Below are 24846 nucleotides of genomic sequence, written 5' to 3' on the forward strand. Positions count from 1 at the left end.
TTTAGAACACGCAAGCGGCCCTTTGTGTCCTACCCACATTGGTAACTGAATTATGATATGAAGTGTGAATTTCACAGCTTCTACGTAACTTATAACTCAAATAAAACTAGCATGTAAATCTAATAGTACTAAAATGTACTGTAATCCAATAGTGTAATATAATTGTGGTTATATAAGATGACCGCAAATAAAAACGCAGACTCCGGAATAAAGAGTAGATTTCTGCTATCCTATCCACTTCCGCATCTATAATTTCATCATCATTATAAGCTCACTATACGTCCACACCGAGGGGCTCGGAGCCCACACCAAGCTAGTAGGGGTAACTAGGCCATAGTCAACCACGCTGGCCCAGTGAGGGTTGACTTCATCAAATTGAATTTCTTCTCAGATATGTGCAGGTTGCATCTCGATGTTTCCCTTCATCGTAAGAACGTCGGATAAATGTACATATGTAAATCGAAAAACACATTGGTAAATGGCGGGATTCGAACCCAGGATCTGCAGATCGCAAGTTAAGTGCTTAACCCCTGAGCCACCGACACTCCTATAATTTAATATCTCACCTACCACCTACTTTTGTTTCAAAGTGTAAACTGGATATCACTTCAGTTGTTCTTTACCGAGGATTCTTGTTGAAGAAATTTTGCACATAACATTAGTTGACATTCTACTAAAATATTAAAAAAACAAAACATATGCCATGGGTGAATTAAAATAAAACAATATCATTTATTATATATATTTATTTTTTAAAAACACGTCTAATAATTATAATTAGGTTCAGGCGGGTGGTGCGGGGGGAATGGCGGATGACCAAACGGCGGAGGACCGCGCGGAGGGAACTGTGGCCTGAACTGAGGTGGTGGAGGTCTCCACGGGGGTGGGGGGCGCGCGCCGGGCGGGGGAGGGGGGCCGAATCCCGGTGGGCCGAAGGGCGGGGGGAAGTGGTGGAAGGGTGGCGGGGGAGGTGGCGGTCCCGGCGGCGGTGGGGGGCCGGGAGGAGGCATGGTTGAAGGAGGTGGTGGAGGTGCTGCCAGCGGTAGGGGAGGTGGCGGCCGTCCGCTCATTGGAGGTCCAGGTGGTGGCATTGGGCTCGGCGCAGGCGGCGGCGGAGGGGCCATCAGGATGGGACCCATCATAGTCGGCGGTGCGTCTGCGAACAGCTGGTGAGGACGGTCCGCATGCGATAGAGGATTTTGGGCTGCGAGCAATCTGAAAGTAAAAAAATATATATTAATGTCAATCATCATCAATAATCCATGTCATGTCCATACTAAACTTATGTCATTGTAATTGGCCAAAGAAAGACCAATAACTTCATACTATAAAATTTAAAGTAACGGTTTAATTTGTTGTTTGGTTTTACTGTTATCATTAAACCATTCTAAGTAAACTGCTGCAAGTCAAAATGTATAAAACGGTAAATAAAAATAAAATCTACAAACCTTTCAGCTGCAGAACCATGTCTCTCTCCTTTGACATCTTTCTTGAAAGCATATGACACTGAAATAGGTCTGTTGCACAGATACTGATTGTTCATGGCTTCGATAGCAGCATCCGACGCTTCAAATGATGCAAAATTGATGAACGCAAATGCTTTAGAGTTACCCGTTTCTGGATCTCTCATTACCTGAAAAAGATAGTGTGAATTTTATCATTTTGAAATTTAAAACCTAATATTCTGATTTTTTATTTATCAGTTAACTTATAAAACTACACTAATATTATAAACAAGAAAGATTTGATTGTTTGTCTGTTTGTTTGCATTGAATAGGTTCCGAAAATACTGAACCGATTTGAAGAATTCTTATACTATTGGAAAGCTTTATTTATTACTAGATTTCTTTTAATTCCAAGCAGACAAAGTCCCATACAACTGCTAGTATGCAATAAAAGTTACATTAAAAAACAATATATACTACGTATTTTTAAGCTATGAAAATAAACATTACCTTTGGTGTTTGCAATATGACACCAAATGCTGAGAATGTGTCATAAAGTAATTTCTCATCCACTTCCGGGTCCAAGTTTCCAATGAACACATTAGCTCCTACATCAAGATTCTTCTGATGGGCTGAAGCCTTATTGACTCTTACAGGCTTACCATATAGTTTTATCATATTCATTACCTGTAACAAAAATATTACTAGAAAAAAGATATAGTACAGGACTTTTACGAGGGTCAAAAGTTTCACACCAAAAACTATATATTTTGAGATTGTTTTAATGATGTTTATGTGAATATTTTGTAAGTTTAATAAGTTTAAGTAAAATACCACAACAACAACAAAATGCACGCCCGTAACCCAGAGGGGTAGGCAGAGACCCAAGCCAAGACATTTGATGCGGTCCTGGCACACCTCTCTCAATGTTCTTCTACATTCATACATCAAATCATAGCATGTTGGTTAAGTAAAATAATGGACCTAAAAAAAATGCTACCCGAAGACAGTATTACACGAGGACGAAGTCGCGGGCACAGCTAGTTATATATATTTCCATAGTTCAAGTTTGTATACTTAGTTCTAAAGTATTACCTTGATGGCATAATCTGCATCTTCCTCTCCCATAAATTCCACAAATCCATATCCTTGATGTGTTTGTGATACACGGTCTTTGGGCATATGTACATTCACTAGAAACCAAAGAGTAAACAGTTCACATATACAGTAAAAAAAAAAATATAAAAAATAACATGATCTATTCATTAATTATTTTTGTCTAAAAAGAGTTTTCAGTGCAAAAATATTGAGATAAGAACATTTATTCCTTTAAATAAAAGAATTCAGAATTAATTTACACTATTCTGTACATACCCACAGGCCCTGCTTGCACAAACAATTCCCAGAGGAGGCTCTCCGAGACTCTATCATCAAGACCACCAACATATATTGTTGCATCTGAAAGTAAGATAATGCTATAATTAATAAAAGTATTTATAATCATTTAAACTTGATTCTTGTATTTATGGACTTTTTACAGAATAATAATTAAATATTTATATCTATATATTCAGATGGTGGCGATAATAACAGACTTATAATTTTACAATGATAGGAAAGGCCAAAAGGCGGGATTAACCTATATTTATACCACCTATGGTCAAAAGTACTAGCGTTCATAAGATTTATAAATGCCTATTCCCTATTTGTTAGCCTACCCATGTAAAATACTAACTTTAATAATACAAATGTGAAAGTAACTATATCTGTCCTGCTTTCACATCAAGCACTGAACCAAATTAAATGAAATTTAAGAACACAGATAGTATTGAGCCTGAGAAAGGACATAGGCTACTTTTAAACATGAAAAAAGGGTTGAAAGTGAGGGTGGAAATTTGTATGGAAGTATCGTAATTTTTAAAGTTAGAAGCTTCAAACTTATTTTTTTGGGCTATTAATTTGACACAAATAAATATGACAGTCAAAGTTCTTTAAATATTTACTGTAAGTTCCAAATAAGATTTAACATTGCTGAAAAGGTCTTGAAATTACATCCCATAACTCGTAATTACAACGAAGTTTCTCTAGTTCACGCGAATGTTTATAACGTATCCAAGAACCACAACAAAGTGCAGGGCAGTAAAGTAAATTGGTCAGTTATACAATTTTAATTTTACTGTTACCTTACATCCTACCAACAAAGTTGTTCTTCCAGATGTTGGTTTTTTTTTAATTACAGTAAGAATAATTTAGTTCTTGTACGAAGAATGCTTACTAACTTGAATAAAATAAAAGATAACCTCAAATGAAAAACGCTAACTATAAAATATATGAATATTTACCTTGATTTCGCTCAGCAATAGGACCTGCTGCCATATTGTTAGAATTACTAAACTTGAACACTTATCTTGTATGAAAATAACATACCAAAAGCGTTTTAGATAGTATTCCTAAAATTGTAATAAACAAAATAGCATTCTTGGCGTCTTCGCCGTTGTACACGCCACTTTGACAGCATACGTCATACGTCATGGTCATGTACTACGCCAAAGAGTATATTTCTTTTTTCTATGGTTTTAGTTTTGATGGGTTAGTACATCTATTCCCCCTGAATTATAATCCTTACGCAAACTAGGAATAGTAGATGTTCAATTATTCCCTAGCATGTACTTTATAGTTATGTACATTTGCGTCGACAAAAAGGATTATTAAAAAGATTAACTCCATATGCAAACAGCCTTTAGTTCAGTTAGCAATTTTAAAAAATTTTCATTAAGACGTATTTTTAAAAAACAAAAACCCATTTTTTTTCTATCGATTTACGTTGCCGTTGAAATACTAAATAGTGGCTTAACTTTAACAAACAATATTTTAACTTCTCAAACGTATAATGCTATCACGATTTTACTGCTGTTTATCGTCAAGTACTTGTACATTGACATAGGATTTATTTATTTATTTATTTATTCCTTTATTGCATGTTACAGTATTTCTTGTTTAGAACTTACATGTAACACCCTGTAAGGGCATAGCAATATACAGCTGCATATGTAGGTACCAGAGTGTTTTACAATATTAATTAAATTCTTTTAAACATTTTCCAGTTTACATAAATAGTAATTTCACAATCTATAGAGAAGGTTAACACGAAGCTAATTATACAATACTTACTTAAATATGGATATAAATGGAGGATCCATATCGATCTATCTTCCGCCATACACGCAATCGATCCATTTAACTGCTAATAAACTCTTAAAAAATACTTGATTAACGTTTGACATCAGAATTTTGTTACCATAAATTAGTTATTTCATCTTTGACAAAATGTTTTGATCGAATTTTAATTAAAAGTCTATGACTATGATCATGATCAGTCAGTCATTGTTATCAAGTTGTCAAAGTGAGACGAAGCGACTTGTGAAATAACGTCGTTTGTAAAGTCTTGAAACACTACCGCTCTTGAGTTTAATATAATTGTGTTCTAAGTACAAAATCTAATCACTGTAGTAAAATTTTAAAAGACCTCATAATTTAAAAATGCAGAGCGCGTCTGATATAATATCTTCCCTATTGTGGTTTAGAGACGATAATTATCAAGACGAAGAAAACAATGCACAAATAATAGAACAATTTGTTCAAAACGTTGAGGATTTTAGCTCTCAGTATGGAAGTGAAATTAGTGTTTCATACACCGCCTTCAATCTTCGTGGGCCACCATCGAACTTTCCCGATTACGGAGACTATCCGCAAGCTTTTGTTATGGTAAACAACTTTGTTATTGTAAATTGTTTATTTATCGACAAAAAAATCTTAATGTTATATCTTTATCTATTATTATTTTTTTTTTATGTTTATCTTAATGTTTATATATTTAGGATATGCAAAATCGAGAAGTTGCTATTTTAAAGACAAGCAACGCATCTGCAGTTCCTGTGTTGTGCAGTCTCGGTGTTCCCGCCGCTCCTTAATTATAAAATAAAATGATAATTTACTCAATGAAATGTGTTACGTCTGATGGGAAATTTTAAGAGATGTAAATCTTTTCATTTGATAGGTACATACATATTTCATCAGTATTATTTCTAAACTGACTGTATTTTTACCCAGAGAACATACGGGAAATGGTGGGATGAAGCACCTTCCGTTCAAGAAGACTACATGCCACAGAATAGCCGAGCAATACCTAGTCAAGATTATGTTGGTTAGTACACCTTTATTTTATGAAATACAGGAAACGGGCAAGTGGGTTACCGGATTAAAGATCACCGCTTAACTCATGTGTATAACTATAGTTTTAGACCTAATCACTTCAGGGTGATGGAGGAACCCAATAGGTCTGAAACTAGGTTGGTATCTAGACCAAAAGACATGGGAGTTAAGTTGTAATCTTTATTTAGTGTGGGCTACCTGATGTTATCTTTTCACTACCTATAGGAATCTGCAACAAAATTAATTGCACTTGTGTTGCATACTATTATCAAACACAGGAGAGGACTAACAGATATAGGACATTTCATTCCCTTTTTATTATCTGTTACCTTCTCTGTCAAATTAACTCTTTGTATGTTACATAGTTATGGTTTTAAACTTATATTCCTATTTCTCTTATACTTCTTACTACTTCTCTTATACTTATATTTCTTCTTTCGCCTTTGTGTACTCCCTCCCAGTTTTTATCCTACAAGTTTTAGTTATTTCTTTAAGTCTTCAATTATAAAACAGTGATGTGACAGATTCAAATCATATGAGAGGTTCCAACTCCTTTCTATGCAATAATTTCATTTATTAACTTCCATACTTCAAATTATTTGCACATGATATTTATAGGTTGCCAGTATCTTGACTTATTTTCAATATTATTCAATGTCATGATGCCATTTAATTCCACTACAATCTTATCATTTAATGATTTGAATGTCAAATTCAACCATTCATCATTTTTCTTAGGAATCTTATTTTCAAGTATGCATAGTGAATAGTTATGTTTCGGAATTTACTTAATTTGTGGGCGTCAGTGGTGCAGTGAGTCAATTGACTATATAATCTATACTATATAATCTATACTATATAATCTAGACGTTCTAGGTTCGACACCCGAAATGTACAGCCAGTGTCCTTCGCGGTGTTTTACTTACACAAAAATTTCTTTGTTCCCTGCAATGAAATAAACTTCGCCCTTTACAAAATTACCAATTAGGTAGCAGTGAGTTGCACAAATGACAGCATAATAGTAAAAATCAAATAATCGAGCACCACTGACACATTAAATAGCTTCGTCCTATTAGATATTGTTTCCGCGTTACCGTCTCAATGCTCACGAAACGTTCAAACGACTGTCGCTTTTAAGGTGGAACAGCTCGAGATACCCCGAGAGTACCAATTTGATTTTTATGCATATGATATGGTAAACATTTGCGGAGAAAATGTATGAAATTTGCATTTACAGTGTGGTTGAGTTACCCCTATTTTGTGGTGTGCTCGAGACCCTTGATAGAGACGTATATAAGCTCACTACAACATTTAAAACTTGTTTATTGTTTATAACTATTACCCTTACACTTAATATAATAACTTAAATAATATTAAAACCGAAGTTTATGAACATTCATCTAAATTTATTACCATTACGTATTACGCGAATAAGAAATATCTAAACCACATATTCTTTAACTAAGTAGTAACGTAAATATACAAAAAGTAACAATATTTAATGAATGCGAATATAAGTTTATTTTTAACTCATATCCGGTACTATGAATCACATACAAACAAAGCGATTGTGGTTTATATAGTTGTAAATAGGATAACCGTTCGACTGATAATGAATAATTATTCGAAAAGTTTTTATTCAAATTGCTAAGTACACGGGAGCCTACTAATATGGTAGACTGTAGTGGATTACTACTATTGCTATTAGTAGAATTAGTTGCTTTATCCATTTCGAAGAATAATGTGATCTTAATCATGGTGCGACTTTATATTTCATTTGTATTAGTTCAGTAGTAATTGAATTTTTGTGTTGATAACGGTCGCGGTAAATGTCCCCTCGAACTACTTTAACTTATTAGGAATATGGAGAGCACATGCTTGTTCCCCTGCGTTGTTTCGTGACACAAACAATAAAACTATAAAGAGATAACTTCATTCTGATAATATGAATAGACTTTCATCATGCTAGTTAGGTTTGAATTACTATTCAGTGTATTTTCTATGGTTCTTTATTTCTATTATTTATTTCTATGGTTCTTTCAAGATCTTTTGCCGTCATACGCGTAGTTATTCTTCCTTTAGAAGGTGATGCAGTGTTTTATGTTAGTTGGAGTTGGATTCATAGACTATTCTGAGGATTATTAAAAGGTTAATAATAGGATAAATAGATGGCCGCATAACGTGGGAGGTTAATGTCTTGTTGTGAAGTGACAGAACCTGAAGGTAATACTAAATTGTTCAATATTTTTTTTAACAGAAGTTTCGTTCGAAAGATCAGTATATCCATTAGAAGTGGCCATATTCGAGACATACAATCCCGGTGCGTTGGTTCGTATCTGGGCATTGGGTACTGGGGCCTGGTTCCTGCTGTGGGAAGGGGAGCCGGAATATGCCGGCGACAAACCAAGAATATTTAGTCCGCCTATAAAACAAATAAATTTTCCGACAAGGTGAGTTTAAATGTGTGTGTCTGCGTGTGTACTGTATTAACACCTTTATTATTGCCATCCTTTTCGTTCGCTTTGAAAATACAGAGATAGAAATAGTGTTTGTATACAAATGAGTATTTATTTTAAAGATTTAAAATAGGGTGTCTATTTTTTTCTCATTTATTTTTATTAATTTATCTTATAACAATACTAGAAGTATTGATTCGTTTTACAAAAAATAATACACCTGTAGTTTTGTTATTAACACGTTCAATGCTGCGGACTCTTCTAGCGAATTCAGTGATATTTAAATGGCAAATGGGAAGAAATCTTAAAAAATCGTATAAGCATGGAACGTGTTAAAGTAGACAGAAAATGTATTTATAAATTAATCATAAATTAACATAATGACGTCACATTATATTTTCATTTCTGTCAGGGTCCTTCGTTTAGAGTTCAACCATCGTTTGCTACCGTACTACACGGAGTTAGATGCGGTGTTACTTCGTGGGAAAGAACCCGCTAGTGAGAGCAAGATGAAGAATAACTTTGCCTACTCCACGTTGTTTTACAAGAAAACACAACCGCAACCTCAAAATGGTAGGTTTCTATTATTTATTATACACAGTTTTTTTTTTTTGTATCAGGATCGAATTCAACTAGTAGTAGAAGTCCCTTGAAAACATGTTTTTTATACTTGAAAACATTTAAATTATACTGTTATATTTCTGTTAAATATGTTCGTTCTACTAATTTTATCATACATGTGTTTTTTTCTTTGATAAGTTATGGTTTCGTTTGAATCTATTAAACAACTGTTTAAAAAAGTGTATCTTGAAACTGGTTGAAGACAATTTTCCTAATTTTATTTATCATAGTCATTAATTTACATGCATAAATTACTCTTACTTGCTTTATGGTCTTTGTACAATTAAAGGAGTCATTCGTTGCATAATTTTGTACATATAAAGAATTTTTAACTGTGGCAGCATTACAAAGGGAAGTTATAGTCGCTTTAGATGGCTTTAGTAAAGCATCGTAACTGCTCTTGAATACATTTAATCGTTTCTTATTAACTTTTTAGCAAAGACCACCTGCGGTTACAGTTTACTAAATATTTAAAATTATACTCTTTAATTCTAGTATGATTAAAGTACTAATTGGTGGATCGAACTGTTGAGTTATGTGGTTAGAGATCGTGCATTTCCACTGCCGAAATACTTGGACAAAGTTCTTTTAAATAAATCAAAGATATGTTTTGACATTGACGAATTTATAGCTATAAATAAAGTTTAGATTCACGACATTTTATGTCGTTTATTTTATTCTTGCAAAAGTAAAAATTCAATTATCCAAGAGTTTAATAATTATTTGCAACCTTCATTAAAGATATAAAACGATACGATTGTAAATGATTCACAATGTTATTATCTATTGCTTTATTTTTTAATAGGCTATAAATTAAAATTTGAATAATAGAATAATTAATTATTATTGTTATAAAAAGTGTAGCTACTTGAATTCTAAAATAGATTAGCGTAAACAATATAATTTAATATTTCAATGCGATGAGCTGCGAAGGGAGAACAAAACATTTATCTGTCATTGTCAAAACACTTAATTTCATAATTATCACTCAATTGCATTAAAATCTGAAAACAACACATCAAAAGTGACTGTATTGTTTTGATTGTCATAATTTCCCGAAATATCAAGTTTGTCCATAGAAAGTTATTTTCACAGGATATTAAATTCAACAATAGAAAACACAGTTTAGGTCAAGATTAGTTGCTTAGTTTGTCTATACTAAAATTAAGCAGAGGAAAGATGTGATTGTTTGTTTCTTTTGAATAGGCTCCGAAACTACTGAACCGATTTGAAATATTCGTTCACTGTTTGGAAGCTACACTATCCTCAGGTCACTGGCACGGACGAAGTCGGGAGTAACTGCTAGTACTAAATAAATGCAATGTAATTTGTTTTAGGTCTCCTAAATAAAGTGATAGCTTCAAATCTGCACGATAAAGTTGTTCCACCAATGTTGGTGTCACAGAAGGAGCTGCTAATTGACACAGGACCTCCCCTTGGCGATTTTCAAAGGCTACCGGTAAGTTTTTTTGGTAAGTTGTTAATCATATACTTTTGTTGATAAATACCACCACCTCTACAATTAATTCTACATGATTAATGTGTTGTCGTAACTTTACAACGTTCAGTTGGACCCTTCGTACATAAGACAACGTACATTGTTGTATGGTTCCGTCGCGAGAGATCGCGTTGCGCGCGTTCTTACGTAGTCGTCTATTTGGTCAGTACAAGCATAAGGACTACATGTCAACTGTATAAATTTGCTCCGCCATTTTGAAAATTACAGCGAGTTTTCTCACAACGATCTTGACAAATAGGTTGTGAGCGACTGTCTTTAGCGATGACAGATAGAAGTACGAACCTCTATGAAAATGCATTGTGCAAGTCGCTTAGCGACTAAAAGTATCGGACTTCGAATATTTACCTTACCTTGTGTACGAAGGGCCTTAGTTTCAGAGTTCACAAACGTAAATTTGATAACGCACTGTACGTCGTTTTGTCGCACTGTTGGGCATATATTCTATTTCTGGTATCTAATAATTATGTAGCCAAAGTTCATGTGCCATCTTCTTACCTAAAATTAAAATCTATAATTGATTATCACACGTGTATGTGAGTGTAACGAAAACAATGTTTTTTTTTGTTTTTCAAATAGACGTTTAAGATACATATTTTCAGTTATCTTATTGTCAAAATAAAAATTCAAATCCGTCCCAAAATATTCGGTGTGCTAATTCAGCGATGAAACGGAAAAAACCCATGGAAAATTTTCAAACCCACATTCGGAAAGCGAAAAATGGGCAAATGATTTTGAAGCTTATAAACTTTAATATTAGAATTTACTTTAATAATAAAGTATTTTGTAAACAAAAATAAATGCAAGCAGGATGTGAAATATCCACGAAACGTGACTTTGTATTGTATAAATTTTATTTGTGGGGCCACTTTGAGAATTTTAAAATATAACACGTGCAGGAACCTTTAGGAGCGGTAAAATATAATTCAGAATTCATACTCTGTACTCACAGTAAAGGATTGATTGAAATAAGAAGCCGGCGTCAGTGTTTCGATCTAAATATAATAATTTGAGCAGAGTTTATGGCATTTAATAATCTTTCGATTTACAAAAGATGGGGTCGAGGTCAAGCGCTAATTAGTCGAGAGTTGTAGATCTAAAGTAATGGGAATACTCTAATTTTCGAGATGTAATTGTTTGTAATGAAGATATTTAAAAGTAAGGGAACGTATAAAGGGTTTAGTCAATTAGATTTTTTTCTAATTTTATAAATAATAAAGCTATTAACTATCTGACGGTAGAATCTTTAACCATGTTATACACTTCTGCTCCGTGATTTTAAGGTCAACATTTTTATCTTGCAGTTAGCGTGTCTCATGTAACAAATTGCGTCGTAAACAATTGCTTGCATTCACTACAAGCTCTATTCATGTTATGTACCAATTGTGAACTTCGTTATTGTCAAATTCGACTACACATGGCTAATTTCATAAAGTTTGTGACATACACACTAACTTGTGATTTTTTGAATAATTGCTGATCTTATCAAGCAATTTAATGAGCCAATTAAATATTTCTTTAAGAGTTAAAAAAAAAACAATAATTAACATTCAAAGTTAAAACTGCACAATAAACAATGACTCATTGATTTTTTTACGTGCATAGTACGTATACGTACTTAGGATTACGCTGTATAAACCCTAGTAGAATATTACATAGTATATTGTAATATCTGCTTTTATAAAAAATTTAAAAAAAATAATAGACAATTTTTGGATGATGGTATAATGAGTGTTTCCACCATCCAAAAATCGTCATCATTTTATTCATGGTCTTATACAGTCTGTACAGTGGAACACAATGTTTAGGATTTAAAAATAGATCGTCAATTTTCTTATCACATAATCCTGTGATAGTTGTATTTATATGGTTATCTTATGTTAGTGTTTGTGTACTATCTACGTTTATCATATACGTTACATCCCTGACCTAGAGTACGACAAAGCGAGATAGAGGATCGCATGCCGGTATTCATTATCGATCGTTTTGTTGTCCGTTACAGACAGATGTGTTTCACAATACCTGTCTCGGAATATTCCGTTAGCTTTACATTGATATATTTAATGTTATTGTTATAATCACGGACTTATACTGATCGAATTGGTCATATTGTAAGAAAGTTTTCTTATATGTCTCACCTATAAAAAGAATTAGAGACAAAATTACGATTTTATATATATTTTAAAACCGTTTAGAAATTTTTCGTTTGAGTTGTCTTTTGTTTTATTGCTTTTTTTTGTAATAACTTCTATATTTAACCGTGTCTGTTATTTGTCAGTGAGAAATCGTATATGAGTAATGTTTTAAAGAGTAGAAAATAACTAGAAATAATATTTGTGATATTTAAAACCTTTTTTTGTTATGTATTTATTTGTATTTATGTTAAATCAATTTTTCAGGATTATTTTTACATTTCATTTTCCATTAACTTTGTTGTTGACTCTGACGTAATGAAATGTATTCTGAGATAGTGTGAATCATAATTTAATTTTGCAATTTATACCTATGTTAGCTGTCGCCCGCGACTGTCCGCGCGGAATTAAAAAAAAAACGTAACAAGTAGCATATGAGTTCTTCCAGACTATTATCTGTATACATTGCAAACAAGCTGCGAAACTAGTGAACCGATTTGAAAAAATCTTTCACGGGTAGGAAGCTACGCTATTCCCATGTGACATAGTCTTTAACATAATACTTATTCCTAGATTTATTTTAATTCCGCGTGGACGAAATCGCGGACAACTATTCATATTATATCAAAATGTGTTTATTATTTTTAAAGACCCTCAGTATATAGTAGAGGGAATAGCAAGAAACGCTTTTACCTTTAATAGCTAAAATCAATATTTAAAATAAATGCGCTTGTGAGTTATCTTGATTTGACGATAAGAGATATAGTGTTATCTTTCTACGTAAAAAACACTTAATAGAAGAATACTCGAGAGTAGATACTTTTCTAATTTTTATTTTATCAAGAAAGACTCAGGTACAAGTAGGCCATTTGAATTTAGATGACAGTCACCCAAAGATATCTACAACATAATCTGTTGCATAGGCCTACCTTAAATTAATAGACATACTGCCCTACTTCAACGAACTTCAGTACGGCAGCTACTGCAATTGTATATTTATGTTGTTACAGGACGAAACTATCCTAACTATAATGAAGTATCTAGACATGCAATCGTTGAGCCGTTGCGCTCAAGTGAACCGTCACTTCAATAGACTGGCGTTGGACTCTATTCTTTACCGGTGCATTGACTTACGACCTTATTGGCATTGCGTTAGGTCACAGGTTTGTATATTTTTTAGGATGGAATTTACTCAAATGTTTTTCTACTTCATGATTATCTTTTTTTTTATTGTGACAGTCCTAAGTTCCTATCGTCGTCTATGCAGCGGTGAAGTACCACTGGTAGAACGATGCCACATGAGCATTGCGTTTGCGTATTTTGCCACTCATGTGCCATCACCATTAAGCTATATATTTATTCTCCTGTCGTGACATTCACAAAAGTCATGTCTTTTACGTTGATCCATCGTTAACTAGAGTAGTATGAATTTATTTATATGTACATAATATTTCAGGTTCTTGGTATTCTGGGGACGCGGTGCAAGTTCCTGCAGAAGCTGGACCTGTCGTGGTGCGGCAGCCATTGCATGATACAGTCTCATTATGTAACAAAGTGAGTTGTACGGAAACTTAAAGGACCTATGTGCAATATTTAATGATAGTATATTGTTTGAATAATAATGAATAAAACTGATAAAATCATTATTACGTCAAAAAAAATATGTTGTGACGATTTAAAAATGATAGAACGACTAATAAGTGATTTTTTTTGCTTGTTTTTTTTTTTTTAACTAATTTTCTATGCATTTTATAGATTCCTGAAACAGAACTGCTCAGAATTGACACATCTTAGGATGAACTGCTGTGAGTTCGTTGACAATTCGGTGTTGATATCCATTGTAGATAGTTGCGCATATTTACAAGGTAAGATGTTTTATCACCTTACTACTTAAACCTTTTTTCCACTAGCATGAATCTAGCTGAGTATTACTACGGCGGCTGCAGATGTAGAAACAACAGTTGGTGAGAGTCGCGTTAGTGAAAAGGGGGTTTTATTAATTGCAACTCTATATATAAACAGGTGATATCGTCATTTATTTACGAGTTTGTCATTTTTGTAGAGTACACAGATAACGTATACGCGTATTAACTGAAAGTAACAAATTTATAGCAGTATATTGTTTATCTCACGTGATGTTATCAAATGATTTTAAAGCACTTGCGTCATCGGATTATTCCTTTAAGATGACCTTGTTTTCTCTCCGAAGAGATTTGTTTACAAACATATATCCCTCTACGTTCCTGAACCACTTAAAAAATTATAATGAAATTTTTGTTGAATATTATAACGTCCAAAAAAGATTTTACCCTCAAAAAAAAGTATTTTTTTGTCAGGTTTTAAGTAAAACTTTACATTTGCACTTATAATATTTGAGTTTATCGTACTTTTAGAGTTGTTTTTTATTTTGCAATGTATGCAAGGTTTAGTTGGTAAAATCTTATCACGTTTAGACATGTTATAAAGATAACACGGGTCAACATGAAATTTGACTTTGATTGCAAAGCATTAAATTTCGGTAGTTTTGGACGTAATTAGACGGAAAAAAAATATATGGCATGAAAAACTTTGCTTTTGTGCTTAGAAGACTGATTGAACGAAATTTTAAAAAATCTCGGATTTTAATTTTTGATTGAAAATAAAACTATTGAAATAAAAATGTTTATTATTTTTATTAAGTTTTACTATCAAATTAGCTTACAGAAAAGTGGAAAATAATTTAAAAGTGCACACTTTTACTTTTTCTTTTATGTTCATAGCTACTTTCTCTCAATAAACCCCAAATATAGTCGCCCATCATGTTTTCATTGTATTGGCCTTGATAGCGTTGTTCAAAATTCATGATGTCCTGATGGAAACGTTCTCCTTGCTCTTCGGAATAGGCTCCCATATTGTTTTTAAATTTATCCAAATGAGCATGCAGCATATGTACTTTTAATGACATCCTGCAGCCAATGGCCTTAAAATTTGTAAGCATATCCTCAACCAACTTTTCGTAGTTTTCAGCTTTATTATTTCCTAAAAATCCAGAAACTACTGCTTTAAAACTGTTCCAACTTGCTTTTTGAGTACGATTCAGCAGCGTTGGAAATTTTTCATCATCGAAAATCTGTCTTATTTGCGGACCAACAAAAACCCCAGCTTTAACCTTTGCTTCCGATAACTTCGGAAAAAATTTATTATAACTATCACAAAAGCAAACTTTATACCGAAAAAAGGTATTTTCTTTTCGTTTTTGTGCATAACTAACTGGAAAATAATAGTATAAACTTTAGGACAAAGAACGAATTTTTTTTTGTAGAGTCGTGTAATAGATGAATGCTTATTGTTGTCATCAGATGTTGGCAACTGTACTAAGGTATGCAGGGTCGTCAAGTCAACAGTCTATTTGCTGACATGATTGGCTATTTGTTAATGTTAAATCAGCTAACGTCGACCGGAATAATAAAATATAAAACTAGATGGCTATTATTTGCAATGGAGTTTAAAAATAACTTATTAATTTTGTTTATAAGTTACTAACCTATTGGGAACTTTAAGAATCATTGATAGAGAGTATAGTTTTTTTTTTCGTGACAAAGGAGCAAGCGGCTATATTTGACATTTTTAGCCGACTTCAAAAAGAAGGAGGTTATCAATTCGACTGTATTTTTTTTTTTATGTGTGTTACCGCGAAACTCCGCCCCTGGTGGTCCGATTTTGATGAAAAATATTTTAATCGAAAGGAAGTGCTTGCAGGTGGGTCCCATTTTTTTGTTTTTTTTTTTAAATAACTAGAAGACTAGTAGATTTTGAATATAGCTTCAAAATTGTTGCGAAAATTAGGGACATTTTTGCTTTCAGCGCTTACGTAGGCTAAACTATAGGACCTACATTAAAATGATGTATGGCGAATTGTAGCTGTTTAAATGTGCTAATTAAAAGTCCGCGATAGCATATATCTATCTTTTATAGTTTTCTCACACTAACCATTTTTTTCTTCAGAAACATCAATTAAATTCATGCCCTATTTCCGACGCTATTATTCGAGTTCAGTATTAACCCTTATGTAAATAAACATGTTCATTATCAAGAGAATTTAATGTAGATTATATTTGCAATTGAAACTATATCATTCTGTCTAATAATTTAGGAGATATCGTAAGAATAAAATTACGCGGAAACGAAAAATGCTACACGAAAAGGACAATTTTGCTTTCTGGGCTTACGTAGGTCAAACTATATGACTTACATAAAAATGATGTATGGAGTAATAATAGATCCTTAAATTTGCTAAATAAAAGTCTTCGGTGGCATATATCTATCATCTATGGATGTCTCACAAAAACCATGTTATTGTGAACAAACTTCGATTAAAATGCACACGAAAAACAGCGTCGTAAGCTTACGGCGCTATTATATTATATTCGATATGAATCCTTATCCAAATAAATATGTTTGATGGCTAGAGCATTAAATGCAGATGACATTTGCCTTTAAACTATGTAATTCTGATCAATAGTTTGGGAGATATTAAATAATTAAAAACTACGCGCATTCGAAAAATGCTAGTGCGGCGCGCGGCTGGACAAAATTAAAGGCACGCTACGATGTATTAGTTCGGTAATTTTCAATTTGTATACCGATTTTGATAATTATTTCATTGTTTAAAGGATAAGTGGTTATCTGCTGCATTCTAAATTAGTTTTTGAATTGAAATACACACATATCAAATAGGAAAGTCCTTTTCTTTATTTGTCTTATTTATGTCTTTATACGTATTAACGAAATTTGTAATTGAACTTCAAATTCACTAAAAATTGTGAAATAAAACAAAAATTTTAAGAAAAAAAAATAGCCGACTTCAAAAAAAAACAATCTCAAACAAAATGCACTCAAAAGTAACCTAAAAAACCAATTTCAAACAAAATGCACTCAAAAGTAACCTAAATAAAAAAATTCAAACAAAATGCACTAAAAAGAAACAAAATAATGTCATGAAAACTCTCTAAACTCTAGTAGTTAGTAGTAGGGGCTCAGTTTTCCGCAACTCCACGACAAGCGCGTATTTTGCGTGTCTCTAAACTCTAAAGAAAGTTCTCTTCTTTCTTGTAACATGTCTATATTGTATAATTATTGTTATTTTGGAGTCGGTTTCGGCCTAAGACATAAACGTAAGTATGTCTAATACATCTCAAATATAAAATGTCATCTATTTACTTCGGCCGACACCGACTGCGAAATAACAATAATTATACAATATAGACATGTTACAAGAAAGAAGAGAACTTTCTTTAGAGTTTAGAGACACGCAAAATACGCGCTTGTCGTGGAGTTGCGGAAAACTGAGCCCCTACTACTAACTACTAGAGTTTAGAGAGTTTTCATGACATTATTTTGTTTCTTTTTAGTGCATTTTGTTTGAATTTTTTTATTTAGGTTACTTTTGAGTGCATTTTGTTTGAAATTGGTTTTTCTATGCCCATGTAGGTATAATATATTTTCTAACAGAACTAGTTGAATAGACAGCGCCTCTCACCTCTGAGATCTCAGATATTTTTAGTTTGACTGTAAATGATTCGGTTCACAGATGGCTGTCACTTTACTATGTTATATTTGGGAAAGATTTCTCTTATTTTTTATTTATTACTAGCTGTCGCCCGCGACTCCGTCCGTGCGGAATTAAAATATAGTTAGTAGCCTATGTGTTCTTCCAAATGTTCTACATCTATGCAAAGTTTCAGCGAGATACGTTTATCCGTTCTGGAGATATCTTCTAACAAACATCCAACTATCCATACATTCAAACTTTCGTTTTTATAATATTAGTAACATTTTTATTATTTACAATATGTTGTGTTCCAGAGCTATGCTTGCGTTCAGTGATAGGTTGCTCTGACTGGATCTACCTGTCAGTGCTGAAACATCTCCGACGTCTGGATCTGTACCGCACAGACATCGGCACCACGGCCGCTGTTGCTGTGGTGCGAGCTAATCCACACTTGCAACATGTTAATGTTGGTACGCGTTTCTATTTATTATTAATGTATATACTCATTCAATGGAAATTTAAACTCATTTTCACTGGCTTATTTTATTTGTTGTCTATGGATTTATTATGGATTTTTTTAGTGTAAATTAATGATACATTACTGTTTTTGATTAGTCTGTGATTACAGTCTAATGAAGGTTAGATTGTGTTGATAGGTTTGTTATAATTTCTCATTTCCATTGATTTTATGGTATATGGTAATTTGGATGTAGAAGGCTTTGTAAGATATAGTACAGTGATTCTCAAAATTGTCTATGGAAGGATCGACGGCGAATCGAAGAAAGGATCGAAAACTTTTTTTTTTTTTTTAATTTGAAAGGAGTCTAAGATAATTTTTTTTGGAATCTTTGATATAGAATGAAGAAATAAAGCGAATTCGAGCGCGAAAATAATTGTTAAATAATGCGTTATTGGTTGATTTGTATCTAAATTTAATTTAAGGATTAGCTGAATTATAAATCTGGGGCATTTTATAAAGGGAGGGGGGGATGACTAATACTTAATAATATTTAATTGCAGTCAATACTTTTAAGCTTAACTTAAAGTGCAGGCCCAATAGGTTATCTGCGTAATATTACATGGTAAGTCTGAAAATCGGTTAACACTTATGTCATCAGGAATGACTAGACCTTAGTCAATTATGCTGGACCTGTGCTGGTTAACTGTCATATTTAATTTCTTCCAAGATATATGAAGGTTGCTTGACCTTGAGCCGTCAAAAATATTGAAACTGCCTATAAAAAGTACAAAAAACAATTCCAGGAAGGATTTTTATATTATTCTGTATTATATAATGTAAATTTTGTGTTCTTAGGTTCTTGTAAAATGATATCATCAATGGACGAGGTGGCCATAGCTTTAGGCGCCAATTGCCCTCACCTCATCTCAGTTGACTTCTGGAAGTCGTACTCGCTGACTGCAGTCGGCATCAGGGCACTCGGTAACTGCAGGTTGTTGCAGGAGTTGGATGTGGGATGGTGGTGAGTTAAAATATGGTAGAAATAAAGATAAAATATTATGGTATAATTTTTTTTTTTTAACAAAAATTGTTTATTTAGGCATCAAACTTATGGTTAAATTACAAAGTAGGTACAACCTGGTTTCTAAACTATGTTTGAGAGCCGTATTATAGGAGCCAGGACTTTTCCGTCTTAGTGGTAGTTAAGGTAGTGCCTCGTCTTACTTAAGAATTGAAAAAAAATTTTTTGTTTTTTTTTTGGATTACGAAGTATCAAAAGGAAAAACTCTATTCGTTGTATGGCTCGTAGATTGATATAAATTTAGTGATTTCTTCGACTTTTTTCGGTGAAATCCTTATTTTGCCATCTATTTACGTCTTAGCATGTTTGTACGGTTGTTAAAATTTATACCGTATTTTTTGTGGTACACAAAGTCCACTCCCGAAATACCTACACACATTATCCCTCTCTTTCACACAGAGAAAACAATTTTTTTAGAGACGTGCTTATTTATTATTATATATATACTAGCTGACGCCCGCGACTACGTCCGCGCGCAGTTAAAAAAAAACTAAATTCCCCCCCCCCATTTAGTTTTTTTTTTGTGTAATGTTTGTGTAAAGAAAAATAGATGTTGGCCGATTCTCACTTACTGAATATGCTCACAAAATTTCATGAGAATCGGTCAAGCCGTTTCGTAGGAGTTCAAGTTCGAACACCATGACACGAGAATTTTTTTTACACAGGACCGATCTTTGTGAGAGGCCTATGCCCAGCTGTGGGCGTTACGAGGCTGAATGGATGGATGGATGTATATAATGTATATGTAATATAGATAATAAGAGGCGATGTTTATATTCGCAGTCTCCAAGCGGGTAGTTCAGGTGAGTGGCTGTCGTCCCTGGCGGGTACGGAGCTGCGCAAGTTGTTCCTGGGCGCGCTACGTGGAGTCTGCGACCGGGACTTGCGCGCTCTCATACCTCGCACACCAAAGCTGGCTCAGCTCGACCTGCTCGGTGTCAGAGCTGTCACACCTGATATATGTACAGAGTTAGTCACATTTTATGTTAGTCATCGTTATGTTACGCGTTTCATCTGATGAGTGTGGTGTTGGAGGCCTAATTTTAGTCCTCTTTCCCTTCCCACTATTTTCTTTTAAGGAAAGAATGGGAAGAGGATTTGATGGAGGAGATGCATAGGAAGGTTAAATATTCTCTTTTTGTGCGTCTCCTCCTTCGTCGATTGAGGGTAGGCAACGCATCTGCAATTGTGGTTGTCTATGGGCAGAGGTCGCTTCGCCATTTCGGCGAATTCATGTGGCCGCTTGCTCGTTTGCCATTTGTTCATTTTCAGCTGTGGCATTTTATTGCACTATAGTTAATAAGTCGTAGTAAGTAGTCTTAAAAATAATTTTATTTTATTTCAGTATATTAGCGCGATGTCAAGAATTAAGGCTGTTAGATGTAAGCTTCTGTGATCAGATATTGGAATCTCAGGTAAATATGACATTTATATTTTTTAAACACGTCTTCATCACAGTACAATAAAAAAAAATCCCGTTGGGCCGATCGACCTACTGATAAATCGACCCAATGGGAAAAAAATCCAATTAGGTCGATTTATTACATTTCCGATCGGTCCGGTTGAATACATAGAATCAGAAAATAATTCTATTGGTTCGGTTGATTCTAAGGATTCCATCAGCTCAATGGTAAAAATTTACCTAAACACCAATAAAATCTGATTTTCATTAGGGTAATATGGTATAATTGAACCTGTACAAAATTGCAGTTATTAAAAGAAACAAAATACTTTTATCTTTTTTTTGTTTTTTTTTTTAATACTGTTTTATTTGCTATTTGCTAGGTTAACGAATGGCGGCTACAATACCCGCATGTGAGTATCAAGAGGTCATTCCAGTCGGCGAACCTCAGCGCGCCGCCGAGCCCAATGTTCCTAGCTCCTAGTCTAGAATGATACAACGCTGAACTCTGCGATTTACTTGACAACCTCGCGTGTGTGAGAGAGACAGACTATGAAGTAGCACTCAGAAGAACACGTGCGAGAGGGACGACTGTACATCGCAGAGTTTGAAACACTAAGTCAAAGATCAGATATGAGCGAGAGAGATGTAATATCAATGTGTATGAAAGAGATGAATATACATGTCAGTGCTCAATTTTGGAATTTGACTTAAATTTTGTGCAATTTTGAACTTATTTGTGGTAGTGAAAGGTTAAATGTTAGATTCGTGTGACTTTAATTTACTTCAAAAAGAATTAGAGAAGTCAATTATTATAAACGAATTGAAATTTCTTAAGTTGATTAAATGTTGACTTCAATTTCAGTAATCATAAATTGCTGAGTAAATCTTATATTGTGCAATTTTACATGTAAATTGTACAATTTTATTAAACCTCATAGATTTAATATTATGTCGTATTTGTTGGTCACTAATATGTATTAGTTATTTATTTCAATATTTTACCCGTCATTATGAAAAATAAATAATACGTTTTGTATTCTATTATTGACTTTACAAATTACGAGTCTCAATTAATATATCAATTAAATTTAAAAATTAATAAAAAAATAAATAAAAAGGTACTTAAATGTAGCTTTAATATTTGGAAACTATTTATTATTATATACTTTCAATGGGAAGACTGAAAAATAGTATTTTTTTCGAATGACTAAGACGAAAAGTCGGTTAAAAAAAATTTAATAACTGAATACAACTATTATAATTTAAAATAGATGTATTTTTTTATCGAACAAAATATTTGGTATAAAAATTTGACTTCTTTGTGATTTATTTTAAATAATTTTGTTTGGTAAATTGATAATTAAATAATTTATTTTTTATATATTCCAAATTTTACTTTAAATATTATTAACAGATTAATTGTTTATCTTTAATTTGTTATTGATATAAACTTGTTTCACGACATGTTTCTTGTAAATATATTTTTATTTATTTATTTATTTATTTATTTTAGGAAGCCAACATATTACATGAAAGATGACAAACTAATAAAAAAGGTTTATATCAAAGTACATTTTGTCATGTAATACACTTAAAGGCTAACACAACATTTTAACAAAATTATAATACAAAAACAGACAGAAAAACAGAAAACTTTAACATAGTAAATGAGTAAATAAGATAAATAACCTAAAAAACTCTTAAGGTGATTGATCTAAATTGAGAAAATAATCTTTAATTTTATTTTTTATAATTACACTTGAGTCTTTAAAGATGTCAATGTTGGATTGCTTATAAATTTTGTTATGATTGTGTGATATACGATTAAGTGGTGCTGATACTCCGGTATTGCTTTTGGATAGTCTAGTATTGAACAATTTATAATTTTTTAGTCTAGAATATGGTTTCGGAACTATATAAGAGATTTTACTAACAAGATTAGAAGAGCGTATTTTATTGTTGACAATGCTATGCAATAATTTTATATCTAGTAGTGTTCTACGGTTCTCTAAAGACAACATTTTGTAGTGACTCAGTCTTTCCTTGTACGTAGGTAGCTTATTTAATAGTTTATCTTTAAAAGTTATGTGTCTAATGAATTTTTTCTGAACCCTCTCTATTCTGTTTATGTACGTCTTATAATGCGGACTCCAGACTGCCGAACAGTATTCCATAGTACTAAGAATGAACGCGTTGAAAAGGATTATATTGGTTTGTGTGTTTTTAAAATCTTTGGTTACTCGCTTGATAAGCCCAAGAAATTTTAGACCCTTCTTAATAATATGATCAATATGAGTACCAAAGCTTAATTTACTGTCAATTAAAATGCCTAAATCACGAATTAAAGTTGTCTTTTGTATACTATTTTGGTTAATTTTATAATCTAACTCAAGGGGATGAATTTTTTTGTTGAATGAAATATGATAGCATTTATCTTGATTTAGAGTCATTTTGTTAAGGTTGCACCAATCTACTAATCTATTTATATCCTCTTGAAGTAAATTTCCGTCAGCAGCAGTTTTTATTTCCTTGAAAATTTTTAAATCATCCGCGTAAAGAAGTACGTCACTATTTTGAAAACAATCTACTATGTCATTGATATATATATTAAATAAAATAGGTCCTAAATGCGATCCCTGCGGTACTCCGGAATGAATATTAACTTCATCAGACTGGAATCCATTTATAACTACTCTGAACTTTCTGTTCTTTAGGTAAGAAGTTAGCCAATTTAATAAGTTACCGTGGAAACCATATCGCTCTAGTTTTTTAATTAAAATTGATGGGTCCACAATATCAAACGCCCTGGAAAAGTCCGTATAGATCGCATCTACTTGCTCTCTGCTGTCTATAGATACGCTTATTTTATCAATAAACTCACAAAGGTTCGAGACTGTCGACTTTCCTTTCAGAAAACCGTGTTGCTTATCCGTTAAAAAAGATTTTAAATGCCAATTGATAAAAGGGCAAACAACTGCTTCGAATAGTTTAGAAAATATGGATAGTAATGAGACAGGCCTATACTTAGTAATGTCAGTTTTATCCCCCTTTTTGAAAACAGGAACCACTTTCGCCTCCTTCCAGACAGATGGAAAGTGCCCTTCCTTCAAAGAGGTGTTATATAAGTAACATAAAGGCACTGCTAAAGCTTTGGCACATTTTTTAACAAAAATCGATGGAATATTATCGGGACCAGATCCTTTAGTGCTATCAATGTTTCTCAACTTTGATTTAATTTCACCCAAACTAATAGAAATGTCTGATAACACTGACTGATTTATATCTTTGCAAGGGCTGTTGTGGTAAGCTGTATTAGAGTGATTTTTATACATACTGGAAAAATAATCAGCAAAGCTATTACATATATCTTGACCCACGGAAAAATTTTGTCCGTTATAATTCATACAGGAGGGGTATTCACTCCTGTTATTTCGCACTTGTTTTATGTAAGACCAGAAATATTTTGGATTTGAAACAATATTCTTTTCTATATTTTTTATATAATTATTATAGCAAGCTGCAATTAAATTTTTACATCTTTTACGTAGTAATTTAAAAGATATTTCGTCTAGCGGGTTTTTATATTTTTTGTATAGAACTCTGTACCTATTTTTCTCTTTTAATCTTTTAATTAAGTCTCTGGAATACCAATGTGGATAATGGTCGACTTTTCTCTTACATTTCCGTACATTAGAGTTTATTATTCCGCGTAACTTATCATAAAAGCATTCTGTCATTTCATCGATATTATTACATTCAGAAAATAGATTTGGCCAAGAGATATTATCAATCTCTTGGCAAATAACGTTGTAATCGGCGTTATGGAAATTCATTTTTTGTATCTCATTTGATTTCAAAAAAGAAGCTTCATAATAATCAATTTTAAATTCAATAGTAGGATGGTGGCGATCCACTAAGCTCAAAGAATAAGAACTCTCAATTACTTCGCTAGCTACTAACTCGCTTTCATTATTTATTAATATTAAGT

The 24846-nt window shown here is 32.8% G+C and overlaps 2 protein-coding genes across 2 annotated transcripts; one reads left to right on the forward strand and one right to left on the reverse strand.

Annotated features, from left to right (window-relative positions):
• Positions 1-764: 764 nt before the first annotated feature.
• Positions 765-3969, reverse strand: LOC106710143 (splicing factor 3B subunit 4). The gene is made up of 6 exons (XM_045680656.1): positions 3788-3969; positions 2820-2903; positions 2541-2638; positions 1956-2132; positions 1449-1633; positions 765-1215 (listed from the first exon to the last, which is right to left on the reverse strand). Exons 1-6 carry the CDS (start codon positions 3819-3821, stop codon positions 765-767), a joined length of 1029 nt encoding a protein of 342 aa, XP_045536612.1. The 5' UTR covers positions 3822-3969.
• An 844-nt stretch (positions 3970-4813) lies between these two features.
• Positions 4814-21649, forward strand: LOC106710048 (F-box/LRR-repeat protein 4). The gene is made up of 13 exons (XM_045680551.1): positions 4814-5210; positions 5556-5649; positions 7915-8107; positions 8526-8686; positions 10072-10193; positions 13393-13545; positions 13839-13936; positions 14138-14247; positions 18227-18382; positions 19228-19393; positions 20237-20422; positions 20799-20868; positions 21239-21649. Exons 1-13 carry the CDS (start codon positions 4986-4988, stop codon positions 21347-21349), a joined length of 1845 nt encoding a protein of 614 aa, XP_045536507.1. The 5' UTR covers positions 4814-4985; the 3' UTR covers positions 21350-21649.
• The last annotated feature ends 3197 nt before the right edge of the window (positions 21650-24846 follow it).

The sequence above is a fragment of the Papilio machaon genome, chromosome 13, assembly GCF_912999745.1.
Source record: "Papilio machaon chromosome 13, ilPapMach1.1, whole genome shotgun sequence".
Classification (NCBI taxonomy): domain Eukaryota; kingdom Metazoa; phylum Arthropoda; class Insecta; order Lepidoptera; family Papilionidae; genus Papilio; species Papilio machaon.